The sequence below is a fragment of the Marmota marmota genome, unplaced genomic scaffold, assembly GCF_001458135.2.
Source record: "Marmota marmota marmota unplaced genomic scaffold, marMar, whole genome shotgun sequence".
NCBI classification, from domain to species: Eukaryota; Metazoa; Chordata; class Mammalia; order Rodentia; family Sciuridae; genus Marmota; species Marmota marmota.
This window is the reverse complement of record NW_026000037.1, coordinates 45,932,473-45,945,769: the sequence shown is the minus strand read 5'-3', so window position 1 is coordinate 45,945,769 and position 13,297 is coordinate 45,932,473. Positions and strand designations below refer to the sequence as shown.

General features: G+C 35.5%; 1 protein-coding gene across 2 annotated transcripts in view; it reads left to right on the top strand.

Annotated features, from left to right (window-relative positions):
* The window catches only part of Ccdc148 (coiled-coil domain containing 148), a 328,203-nt gene that overhangs the window by 227,164 nt on the left and 87,742 nt on the right, over positions 1 to 13,297 (top strand). For both annotated transcript variants that reach the window (XM_015479202.2, XM_048812299.1), the window contains exon 10: positions 5,871 to 6,011. In XM_015479202.2, the coding sequence (XP_015334688.1) occupies positions 5,871 to 6,011 (141 nt within the window). The remainder of the gene's footprint in view (positions 1 to 5,870; positions 6,012 to 13,297) is intronic.

Genomic DNA, 13,297 nt, shown 5'->3' with positions numbered 1-13,297 from the left:
GAGAGGTGGGAGGGAAAGGGAGAGAGAAGGGAAATTGCATGGAAATGGAAGGAGACCCTCAGGGTTATACAAAATTACATACAAGAGGAAGTGAGGGGAAAGGGAAAAAATACAAGGGGGAGAAATGAATTACAGTAAATGGGGTAGAGAGAGAAGATGGGAGGGGAGGGGAGGGGAGGGGGGATAGTAGAGGGTAGGAAAGGCAGCAGAATACAACAGACACTAGTATGGCAATATGTAAATCAGTGGATGTGTAACCGAAGTGATTCTGCAATCTGTATACGGGGTAAAAATGGGAGTTCATAACCCACTTGAATCAAAGTGTGAAATATGATATATCAAGAACTATGTAATGTTTTGAACAACCAACAATAAAAATTAAAAAATAATAATAATAATTTTTCATGTGATTTGCCACTATTTTATTAAGAATTTTAGCATTTATACTCATCAGAAATATTGGTCTGAAATTTTCTTTCTTTGATGCATCTTTTTTTGGTATCAGATACCAAAACCAGACACTAGCTTCATAGAATGAGTTTGGAAAATTTCCCTCCTTTTTTATTTCATGGAATAACTTAAAGAGGATTGGTGTTATTTCTTCTTTGAAGGTTTAGTAGAACTCAGCTGTGAATTGGTCTGGTCCTGGGCTTTTCTTTGTTTGTAGGCTTTTGATGGCATCTTCAATTTCTATGCTTGAAATTGATCTATTTAAATTTTCTATGTCCTCCTGATTCAATTTAAGTAGATCATATGTCTCTAGAAATTTTTCAATATTTTCAAGTTTTTCTGTTTTATGAGAGTATAAATTTTCAAAATAGATACTGGATTATCATCTGTACTTCATTAGTGTCCATTGTGATATTTTCTTTTTCATCATGAATTTTAGTAACTTGAGTTTTCTTTCTCTTTCTCTTTGTTAGCTTGGCTAAGGGTTTAACAATTTTATTGATTTTTTTTCAAAGAACCAACTTTTTGTTTTGTCATGTTTTGGGATTGTTTCTTTTGTTTTAATTTCATTGATTTCAGGTCTAATTTTAACTATTTTCTGTTTTCTACTGATTTGGGTGTTGGTTTGTTCTTTTTCAAAGGCTTTAAGATGTAATGCTAGGTTATTTATTGTTGACTTCTATTCTTATAATGAATGAACTCAATGTAATGAACTTTCCTCTTAACATGGCCTTCATTGTGTCCCAGAGATTTTGATATGTTGTGTTGCTATTCTCATTTATCTCTAGGTATTTTTTTATTTCATTCATTGGCCATTCAATAGCATATTATTTAGTCTTCAGGTATAAGAATAGTTTCTATTTTTAATTTTATTATTGATTTCTAATCTCATTCCTTTATTATCTGATAGGATGCAAGGTATTATCTCTATTTTTTTTTTCTTTGTATTTGGAAAGAGTTGCTTGGTAGGATAATGTATGGTCTAAATTAGAGTAGGATCCATGTGCTGAGAAGAAATTGTATTTAGTCATCGATGATGAAATATTCTATATGTATCTGTTAAGTCTAAATTATTATGTATTTTTTAGTTCTATAACTTCTTTATTTAGATTTTGTTTGGAGGATCTATCCAGTGATGAAAGAGGTTTGTTAAAGTCACACGGTATTATTGTGCTGTGGTCTGTATGCTTTTAAAATTGAAAAGGGTTTGTTAGATTATGTAGGTGCTCCATTTTTGGGGCATAAATATTTATGATTATTACGTTTTGTTGATTTAAAGCGTATGAAATATCCTTCTTTGTCCCTTCTGATTAACTTTGGCTTGAAGTCTACTTTATTTGAATGAGAATGGAAACCCCTGTTTGTTTAAGAGATCAATGTGAATGTTATCTTTTTTCCCCATCCTTTCACCTTCAGTATGTGGATGCCTTTGCCTATGAGGTGAGTCTCTTGGAGACAGCACATTGTTGAGTCTTGTTTTTTAATACATTCTGCCAGTCTGTTTCTTTTGATTGATGAGTTTAGGCCATGCATTCAATGTTATTTTTGAGATATGATTTTATTCCTTGTCATTTTGATGTATTTCTGGTTTTTAATTTGAAATATTTTCTCCATTGATTCACCATGTTGTTAGTGTATTTCCTCCCTTGGCTGGTTTTCACTTTTATTTTTCATGTCTTCTTTATGAAATATCTTATTGGGTATGTTTTGTAGTACAGGCTGTCCAATTTTGAATTCTTTTAACTTTTATTTAACATGGAAGGTTTTTCTTTTGTCATCAGTTCTGAAGCTTAATTTTGCTGTCATCCATTTTCTTGGCTGGCATCCATTTTCTTTCAGAGTTTGATATATATTATTCCAAGACCTCCTAGTTTTGAGGGTCTGAGTTGAGAGATCAGCTGAGATCCAGATTGGTTTCCCTCTAAATTTTATCTGTCATTTTTCTCTGGCAGCCTTTAAAATTCTATCCTTATTCTGTATGTTAGGTATACTCATAATAATATCCTTAGTGTGGGTTCTGTTGTAATTTTGTATATTTGGAGTCCTGTAAGCCTCTTCTGTTTGATTTTTCCATTTCATTCTTTAGTTGTGGGAAATTTTCTAATATTATTTCATTGAAAAGGTTGTATATTCCTTTCCTTTATATCTCTGAATCTTCATTTATCCCAATAAATTTTAAATTTGGACTTTTCAGGTTATCTCATACTTCTTAGAAGTTCTGTTTATAGTTTCTTACCATCTTCTCTATCTGGTCAACTTTATTTTTAAGATTATTTTATCTTCATTGCCTGAAGGTTTGCCTTTCAAGTGGTTTAGCCTGTTGGTGATGCTTTCTATTAAATTTTAACTTGATTTACTGATTCCTTCATTTTGAAGATTTCTGCTTTTTTTCAGAATCTCTATTGCTTTATTGAAATGATCTTTCACTTCCATATTTTCTCTCTGATTTCACTTCTTATGCCATCCTTTACTTCACAGATCAGTTTAACTATACACATTTTAAACTCCTCTGACATTTATCCCACTGTGGTGTCAAAGAACTCTGTTATTGAACTATCTTAGTTTGTTTGGAGTGATTTGTTCCCTTGCTTTTTCATGTTGTTTGTGTGTCTATTTAACAGTGTGGATCTGTGGCAGTAGAGTTTCCACCCTGTGTGCTTATAATGTCCCTGAAGGTTTCTAGTACCTCACTGTTTAGGAGGAGACAAGTAATTACAACAACCAATGAAAACAATATGCAGCATTAAACCAAATAATTCCCACTATGAAGTCTATAATGTTAATTATCACAGTAAACAGAAATTATATGATCAGTTATTGCCTACAATAAAAACAGCAAGTTCACAAATGGATTTACAATTTCAAATGGTAAACAGGGAGAGAACAGAAATGATAATAGGACATGATGATTATGAAGGAGGAGGAGAGAAAATAGAAGTAAAAAATTAAAGTAAGAGTGAAGGAGAGAGCAATAGAGATTGACTGTTAACAGAAGAAAAGAGAGAAAGAGAATCAAAAGAAACATGTAAGAAAAAAATATTTATATAAAGTAAAAATTTAAAAAAATTAAAAATAAAGGGGCTGAGGTTGTGGCTCAGTAGCAAAGTGCTTGCCTAGCATGTGTGAGGCACTGGGTTCGATCCTCAGCACCACATAAAAATAAATAAAATAAAGGTATTGTGTTCATCTACAACTAAAAAATAAAAAAAATAAAGATAAAAGAATACAAAACAAAACTAAAATATACTAATCAAACATCCTAGTCCTCAAAAATCTGATCCATGAAAAGAAAAAAAAAAAACTGGCTCCAAAATGCTAGAAATGAGAAAAAAAATATGAGTATGTAAAAATGTCCACATCCCATTACGGTCATAATTAAATGGAAAAAAGAAAAGAAAAAAGCAAAAAGAAAGAGAAAAAGATCTGGATGAAAAGTTAAAGAACTTTTTCCATTTGAGTTCAACAGGTTCTCAGCTTCTCTTGTAAGCAGTTTTAAGTGGGTCATCTGGAATATGATGCTCCACCCTCCAGATTGCTAGAGTAAGAGAAGTAATCCTGTAAACAGAATTCCTGGAGGCAGGTTTAGGCTTAGCTAGGCTCAGGGTTCTTTGCTGAATGCCAATTAGTCTGGAGATTTTAAAGCAGCACACCCCTAGGGCCCAGTAATTGCTGATCCACACTGGAAGACTATACCTCAGAGATCTCTCTTGGGTTCCACTTGTGTGGTAGAGGAGCCAATTCTTAGTCCCTTATGTCACCTGTGGACCTCACATCCTATTCTTGGGGTTCAGTCTCCAAACTCAATCTCTCCTGCCCCTGCCCTTCCAAATCCCTGGCTAGTCCTGCAAGCAGCCAGATTGGAGGGGGAGGGATATAGCTGGGTGCATTTTCACTGCCAGTTGTACCCTGTGTAAACCTCTCTCCATCTTTGATATTCTCTTGGTCACTTAAGCACACTCTATATTGTGTAGCATATGTTTATTGGGCTGGTATTTTGGACCAAACTCAGGTTTTCCAGGAATCAACTTCCTCAGCTGCCAGTCCCCTTGCTGTGACTGCAAAATGGTTCATTCCTATGTCCTCCACATACTACCTGGAGAGATGGTGGCTTCTTTCCCACAAAAGGATATTGAGCAGCACGCCTCTTAATTTCATACAGCAAGGCAATGTCCTTGATTTCTAAATAATCTGTACCCAGACATACCTCAGGCCTCCTAAAATGGTAGGTTTCATTAATTCCCTTAATTCTCCACTTTGCCTGCATAGGGACTGCTCTGCCTGGTGCTTCTAGCCTGGTTGTGGCAGCGGCTGCATGGCTGAGAATTTCTTCAATATTTTGTTATATCTGACCTCCTGAGTTCCTGATCTGTGTTGAATGTCTAGTTTGAGTTTCAATAAAGCCCCTGCCCCCCTTTTTTTTCCATCTACCTTGCTGAGAAGCTGTCTGTTTGCTTTCTTGGTTTCATGCTGCAGAGTAACCAGGAAAGCTACCTCCTCTATCCCAACATTTAGAGTCTTGCCAATTTTTTTATGTTGTTTTTTGGTTTTTGGTACCAGGGAGTGAACTCAGGTACACTTTACCACCGAGTCACATCCCCAGCCCTTTTTATTCTGAGACAGAGTCTCTAGGTTATTTAGGTCCTCACTAAATTGCTGAGGCTGGATTTCAACTTGGGATCTTTCTGCCTCAGCCTCCCAAGCTGCTGGGATTATAGGCATGTGCCATGGTATCTGGCCAAATTTTCTATTTTAAGCACCTTTGCCATGAATATTCCTATGGATACTTTGTTGTGTACTTGTCCAGTTGATTGTCTTTGGGGATTAAAAACTATAAGTATTTTATAATGTGATACATATTTACATATTATCAAAAACCCTACCAAAAAAGCCATATCAAATATACGTCTATTAATAGCATGTATTAGTACTTAGGAAGTTCTTTTTAATGTCTAATTTTTTTCACCTTATTTCAGACTTGTTTTTCATAATTATAAAATAAGGAAACTGAAATTTATCAGCGGGTTCTTAAACTTTTTAGGGTCCCAGAACCTTCTAGAATTTTTGAGAGCTGTTTGGCCTAGTTTCCAGAAAAGCACACATACCAAAGCACAGCATATTTTTACATACTACTTTTTGGAACTCACAGTTCCTTTAGAGTTAAATTACACCCTTTAATACTTCACTCTATAAACCCAGATCAAGAATCTGTGAAGGAGGTGATTTGAGTTTGGTTGTTTGTTTGTTTCTTTTTAACACTAACATGCACGCATCTTGAACACACATGGATACACTCATATGCACACAGAATTTAAATATGTATTTGGACAGGATTTGACTTCTGCTTGATATAGAAACTAACCTTATGTTAATTCACCTTATTACATATAGTTATTGAAATTGAATGTTTCTATCTATTTCAGGTTTTCCAATGGCGAGCTCACCAGGAAGAGTTGGCAAGACTGGAAATTGAAATTTCTTCCAGAAGAAGAGAAAAGGAAGAGGAGAAAGAGAAACTATGGAAGAAGAAGGAATTGTTGAAAAGAAAAGAGAAGAAGAAAAAGGTATAAAATCTTCTATCAGGGCAAAATCTTCTATAAAAGGGAAAATGAATATTTAATTGCCTGATTGAGCTTTAATTAATCTTGATGTTGGAAATGGAATTCTGAAAGACAATTCTGAGAACATTTTAGAGTTTAGTTGAGTTTTGCTTTAGTTTATTTGAGCATCAAAGATTTGTGGGAATGGAAGAGAACCCACTTTGTTGACCTTCATGAGTATAGATACCTGTGATTATAAGAGATGCTGTAGGAAAAAACAAAAAAGATGAAGTTTGTGACTACTGTCAAGTCTTGAATTAAGGAGGTTCATGGCAAAGTTTGCAGGGTGCTTAGGTAGCATTTTGGTTGATGGCTATGTGGCAAAAAATTGTTAAAAGGTAGTTGGTGAAATATATTGTATGAGGGACGGTATAATTCATTGAATGCCAAGAATCATTCTTCTTTTGAGTGAACATTTGTTTAGCAATCTTAAAATTACCAAGAAACTTATTAACTTTGAAGGGAAGATATGGAAGATAGATCATATTTTATGTTTGAATTTTTAAATATATATATATACACACATATATATGTGTGTATGTGTGTGTGTGTGTGTGTATTTGAATGATATATTCATTTAGGTATTTGTGTTTGTTTTCACAACAAAAATTATACTGTTTCAGTGAAGATATTTTTGTTAAAATTTTATCAGATTTGGGGCTGGGATTGTGGCTCATTGGTAGAGTGCTCGCCTAGCACGTGGGAAGCCCTCGGTTCAATCCTCAGTACCACATAAACATAAATCAATAAAATAAAGATATTGTGTCCAGTTACAACCAAAAAATAAATTTAAAAAAATTTTATCAGATTTATTAATCAATTTTATGGGTTTGCTGACTCTGTGGAAATAATGCAGAAAAAGGCAATTAATTTGTGATCAACACAATGAAATCTCTACACCTGTGTGTTTCCACCAATAATAGCACATATCAGTACTCAAAAAGTTCACCTGCATTGATTTTATCTGCATAATGTGAAAAAATGCTTTCTTCTGCAAATCTGATTATAGTGCTAAGAGTAACTAATTAATTCATAGTTACTGGTCGGCAAACTTTCTGGTTTTTTTTTGTTTTGTTTTGTTTTGTTTTTTACACCTTGGGCTATGTGACTAATGAACTCTGTAAAGTCCTTATCTAAATGTTTTTCCTGCAAAGTAGAATATGTGGTAGATAAAAGAACTATGGATTTGGGGGCAATAAGACAGTTTTTCTGCATTTTATACTATAGTTATTATTGTTCTTTATTTTATGCTTTTATATCAGCAAATTGAGTGTAGAAGCAGCATCACGGAAAACCACACATATAAAGGTTATATTGTCATTTGACAAAGTTGCTAAGAAAATGTATTTCACAGTTGTTGTGTTTTTAATTAAAAAGTGAATTCAATTTCCACTACTATGGAATCAAGTGTGGTGATTTTATCAGAGTTGATGTTTAAAAGAAATAATTGTGTGTACCATAGGAACTCATAAAATTGATCATGTTTCAAATAAATGAATTATATATCCTCTGGGGCAACTTACTGATTATTTATTATCATGAAAGCGCAGCGTTATGGTTTAGACACAAATTGTCCCCAAAAGACTTATGTGTTGAAGACTTGGTCCCCAGTGCAACAATGTTCAAAGGTGTGACTTTTGGGAAATGACTGGCTCAAGAAGGCTCTGACCTTGTCAGTGGATTGATTAATCTGTTATAACTGAATAGACTCCTGGAGGGTGGTTGAAACTCTAGGCAAGTGGGGCATGGTGGGAGGAAGTAGGTCACTGGGGCATGTCTTTGGGAACTATGTATTGTCTCTGCCCTCTGTGCTCCCCAGCTTTCCAGCTGCCATGACTTGAGCAGCTTTCTTCTACCATGACCTTCTGCCATGATATTCTGTCTTACTTCAGTCCCAGAGCAATGGAGTTGGCTGACCATGGACTGAAACCTCTGAAACCATTAACCAACATAAACCCTTCTTTCTCTAAGTTGTTTTTCTCAGGTGTTTGTCACAGCAATGAAAAGCTACCTAACATATACAGTATTTTATACTGTATAAATGTGTCCATGTAGTTTTGTCTTCTACCTGGATCCCTCTCTTGGCATTTCCTCTCTATGAATTAGCATGCCACAAATGATGTTTCTAAGCATTAGTGTACATTTAGTTTCATCTTAAATGTCATATAAGGAGATTTAGATACAGTTCCATTCTCTGGGCATTTACAAAGATAAAGAAAATACAAATGTTAACTTCGTATTGAGAATGTGAGTAAGGGCATTTAATTGTTAAAAACTAGATTTGAGTTGAATAGTTGTCATGGATACGTAAGAGAGGATGAAGGGACATTGCTAACTATCTTCTCTGCAGTATCTAAATAAGATTTCTGGAAGTAAAAGAAATGCATTTTGAAAGATGAGAGAGAATGTGTGCACACACACATACAACACACACTTGTACTGAATGGAGTAATGGAAGGAATAATAAAACAATTACAATGGCTAAGGTGATGAAAGGGCTAATCCAAGTACACCTTAAAAGAAGAAGGTACTTATACCTGAAAGGATGAAGACTGAAGAGAATTTCAGTATCATTATTCATGTGTGTAGATTAAGCTTAAATATCTACTGCATATTTTAGAATGGAAAATGAACCTATACCTCTGAGCATAAAGAAATGTTGAAAAGTTTTCATACCTAGAATGCATTTTTTAGCCCCTGGTTATATTTTACTAAGGGGTATGCAGGGCATTTCTTTATTGTCTTTCACTTTATAATGAGGGATATTATAAGAAATGTCCTGTTAAAATGTTTTTCTTATTGGTATGGAGTATAGCTATAAGCCAAGTTTGTTTTCAAACCCTTAGAAATTTCATAGGACCAAATCATATGGTTTATTTTATTAACTTTCTTTTTAAAATATTTTTATATTTATAAAATTTTTAAAGTACAGAGACTGACAAAATAAATGCATTAGCATCCTAGCATTGAAAATTTTAATATTTTTCATTTCACTTCAAATATTTTTTAAAAATCTAAATTAAGTTGGATATTTCAGATAAAGCTGAAGTCCTTTTTTTTTTTAGTCTTACTTAGTACCATTTCTCTTCTTTATCTCCCCAGAGGTAATCACAATCATTAATTTTATTTCTATCTTTCCAGGCCATATATTGACTTTAATATACTTTGACATAGAGCTTGTGATTTTAAATTTTTCATGAACACTATCATGCCATATCATTCTGCAACATGTACTATTTTTTATCCTTGTTTTGAGATATACCCATATTAATGCATATTCTTAGTTTATTCTTTTAGTTGCTGTTTGGCATTCCACAGTAGCACAGACTACCATTTATCCATTCTCCTTGTGGCTGACATTTAAATTGGCAAAATTTTGGTTTTTAGCTGCTGTGCTATAGCAGCCACCTCTTTCAATTCTATGAGTAACTGTGTTCAGGGCCTTCTCTAAGATAGACCTAAAAGGGAAATTACTATGTTGTAGGATTTGTATATTTTTAATTTTATAAGTTTTTTGACTTTATAAGCTATTACTACTACGCAGGTGTGGTGGCACAGGCCTGTAATCTCAAGGGCTTTGGAGGCTGAGGCAAAAGGATTGCAGGTTCAAAGCCAGCTTCAACAAAAGCAAGGCGTTGAGCAACTCTGTGAGACCCTGTCTCTAAATAAAATACAAAATAGCACTGGGGATGTGGCTTAGTGGTCGAGTGCCTCTGAGCTCAATTCATGATACTAAAAAAAAAAAAATACAACCTTGATTTTTGAATTCTACCAGTCTGATAAATGTGAAATATACCTTATTAAAATTTTAATTTGTATTTTCATGATTACTTATAAAATTTAAAATCATTTCATGCTTATTAGTCAGTTTTTTCTCTGTAAATTTCATGTTTTTATTTATTTTCTATATTAATCAATAAAAGTACTTTATAAGTTCTGGATATTAATTTCTTATCAGTTATATGAATTACAGATACTTTCTTCCATTGGTCATCTGCCTTTTAATTTTTTTTTTTATACTAGGGGTGCTTAACCACTGAGCCACAATCCCAGCCCTTTGAGATAGGGTCTCAAAAATAAGTTGCTTAGGGCCTCACTCAGTTGATGAGGCTGGCCTCAATCTTTCAATTCTCCTACTTCAGCTTCCTGAGTCATTGGGATTACTGGCATATGCCACCACACCCAGCTGCCTTTTAATTTTGTTTACAGTGTCATCTATAGTTTTACAGAAGTTTAAGATTATCCCTTTTATGTTTGCCTGTGCTAGAGGCCATATGCCTTTTGCCGACTGGTTCAGGACCAGTTTCTATATTGACTTTTAGGCTTGGGACAGACACTGTGCTGTAAACCACGTGTGAATCCAACAGAACTTGTGCATGACACCAGCGTAGAATTCTGTACTTGACCCCTTTGGTCCTCTGTCCCCTTGTCATTCTCCTGTGGAAGGATCATGATTTAGCTAGTCCCTGTTTTGTGTCTGGTTGTGCCTTATATGCCATCTGTTCTTTGCAATTGGCTTGCCTCTGGCTTCTCTCTGTAGAGGTCCCACAATTGTCAAAGGATAGCCACCAGCCATTTAGATCTTTATTAGGTCCTACTTTTCTTTAAGCGTCCTTTGTCTTCAATTCCCTCTCCTTCCTCTGACTTTGAGTTCCATCTTTATTTTTAGTACTGGGGAGTGTGTGTGTGTGTGTGTGTGTGTGTGTGTGTGTGTGTGTGTGTTATGATATATTTTGTCCAGAATTTCTATATATTTGAGGTAGAAAAGGAGATTTCCATGTTAACACAGACATCCTGATGAAAAGAGCTGGCTATCTTTATATACACTAACTACAAACTTAGATTTTTCTTTGTTCGAACACTTTTATATGTTGGAGGAAATTTTTGGTTCTTTAGCATTTAACAGCAGCTTGGCAGATAATCCCAGCAGGAATTCCCTCTAACTTTAGATATGTTGCTTTGTTAGCTTGCTTTTCTTTTCTTTTCTCCAACCCTCCCACCCCCACTGGTTCTCCTACCTGTCCTTTTGTACTCATAAGGAAGCAGCAAAGGAGATAGAGAAACTATGCCATATGTAAAACCCCACCTTAGGATTTCCAAACAAGACAGGATTTTTCTTTTAATTCTTCTTCCCAGTAATTGGTCTTTTAGGGCTCATTTAATGTAAAAATATTTTAGTTTGTATTCAGTGTTAAAGTTTACCCTGGTAGGTGCCCAGCTCCTTAGATTACTTTTTTCTCTGGGTTTAAAAACTCTAAATGGGATATAATATTCACAGTTTTCAGTTTCATCTGAAGATTCAAGAAAAATTTTGATTCATAAGTTGTTAGATGATATTGGTAATTTTTCATAAGCATCTCATCTGTCTACTTTTAAAATTATTGTCCTGATAAAATCAGAAGACAATGCCTTTTCATAAATGATCCCTGAGAACTATTATAAACAACAAAATTCCTGTGCTAGTGGACCTTAAAATGGCTGATATATAATATTGGTCCCTGCACCACCTTTTCACTAGATGTAGCTCTTTGGGTGGTCTGAATAGCATAAAAATTGTTCTTCATCATAGAGTTTCAGGAGAGTTTGTTGCTGCATGATGCCTCATCTAGAACCCAAGGCAATGGTAGTTCCAGCATAGCTCCCGAATGGGATTTTAACAAGGATCTTGTGGAAAAGAGTCGTATTTCTTTCCTGGTCTAGCATTTCAGAATTCTTTGCAAAGTGTATCCAGCTCTTAGTCTAGCACTGCAAACCACCACTTTGTACAATCAAGGGGTGGGGAACAATTTTCAGGGAAGGCAGGATTCCTCCACTGGGCCTGTGACCTTGAACATTAACTTAGAAATGTTTCTAGGGAGGGATCTGTCATTTTGTAAATTGTCAGCCTCTTGTAGAATCATACCAGGAGTACCCAAAGTACCCAGCTTCAGTGGAATCTTGACACTGAGTGTTCCCATACATCTTCAGGGGATCTGGCAATCAGTCTGAATTCCATGCATCCTGCAGATAATTGGGAAGAGGAGAGGCAGTCTACAATAAGGGCACAGGCTATCCTAAGAGGAATGCAGGCTGGAGGAAAGTACTGCTTCTCTGAAGACTCCAGGAGCTCTATGCCCAGAAGGGAATTCAGTGTCTTCTCAATTCAGAGCAAAGCAGTTCTTCCAGTGTGAGAATTTGTGGGTTCAGATGAGGGCAGTTATCAAAGGAATCATAAAATCTCTTCTGTAGTATTTTTTAATTTAATAGTATACTGATATGAAAAATTAAGAGTAGGGTCAAAAAGGTGGGGATGTAATAAATTTTTTAAAATGTCATATTTCAAACTGCTTTTTTAGCATTTTTGGGATTTTAGGAGTCCAATTACTAACATTTTAACAAGCAGTCTTCTAAGATAGGCCCTGGAATTCTCTTCCCCTGTCCCTACACATGCCCTGCATAATCACCAGAACTGTAAATACTGTGAATTTTATTCCCACAATTAGATTATATGGCACAGATGGCCATATAATAGGGAGATTATCAGAATGGGCCTGACCCAATCACATAAGCCCTTTAAAGTAGAGAGTTTTCTCTGGCTGGTTACAGGGAGGGCAATCAGAGATTTGAAGCACAGGGACCTGATGGCTAAAAGATTGAGGGAGTCATATGGCAAGGGGTGTGAGTGGCCTCTCAGAGCTGAAAATGTCCCTGGATCAGACAGCAAAGAAATGGGAAGCTATAACATAGTCTTATGACTAGAGAAACTTAATTCTAGCAAAACCAAGAATGGTGTTGGAAGCAAATTTTTCCCTAAATGAGAACTTGGTTTTGACAAAACTCATGATTTCAGTCTTGTGATAGATACCATGAGCAGAGAGCCTACCAATTCTATGCTGGACCTATGATTTACAAAATCTGAGCTAATAAATGAGTGTTGTTTTAAAATCACAATTTAGTGATACTTGAGAAGATGGCCGCTGCGTACGGGGGTTGCTGAAGTGCTGAGCGTGGTGCTCAAAGCAGCGGCTATAATAGAGATTTCGCACAGTCTCTTAGAGCTTTCACCGTTAATCTGTAGCGGACCACTTTGCCAAGGAGCAGGAAGAACCAAGAAATCAAAAAAGAGACGCTTGGATGCTCAGAGCCGCGGGCGCTTTGCTCCCATCTGCTTCCTCTTTCGCTTCGCTCCGGGCGGAGAAGCTGAATGTGTAATCAGCAGTGGATTGTAAGTACCCGAGGCAAAGAAAGCTCAGTGCGCCCCGCCTTTTTTT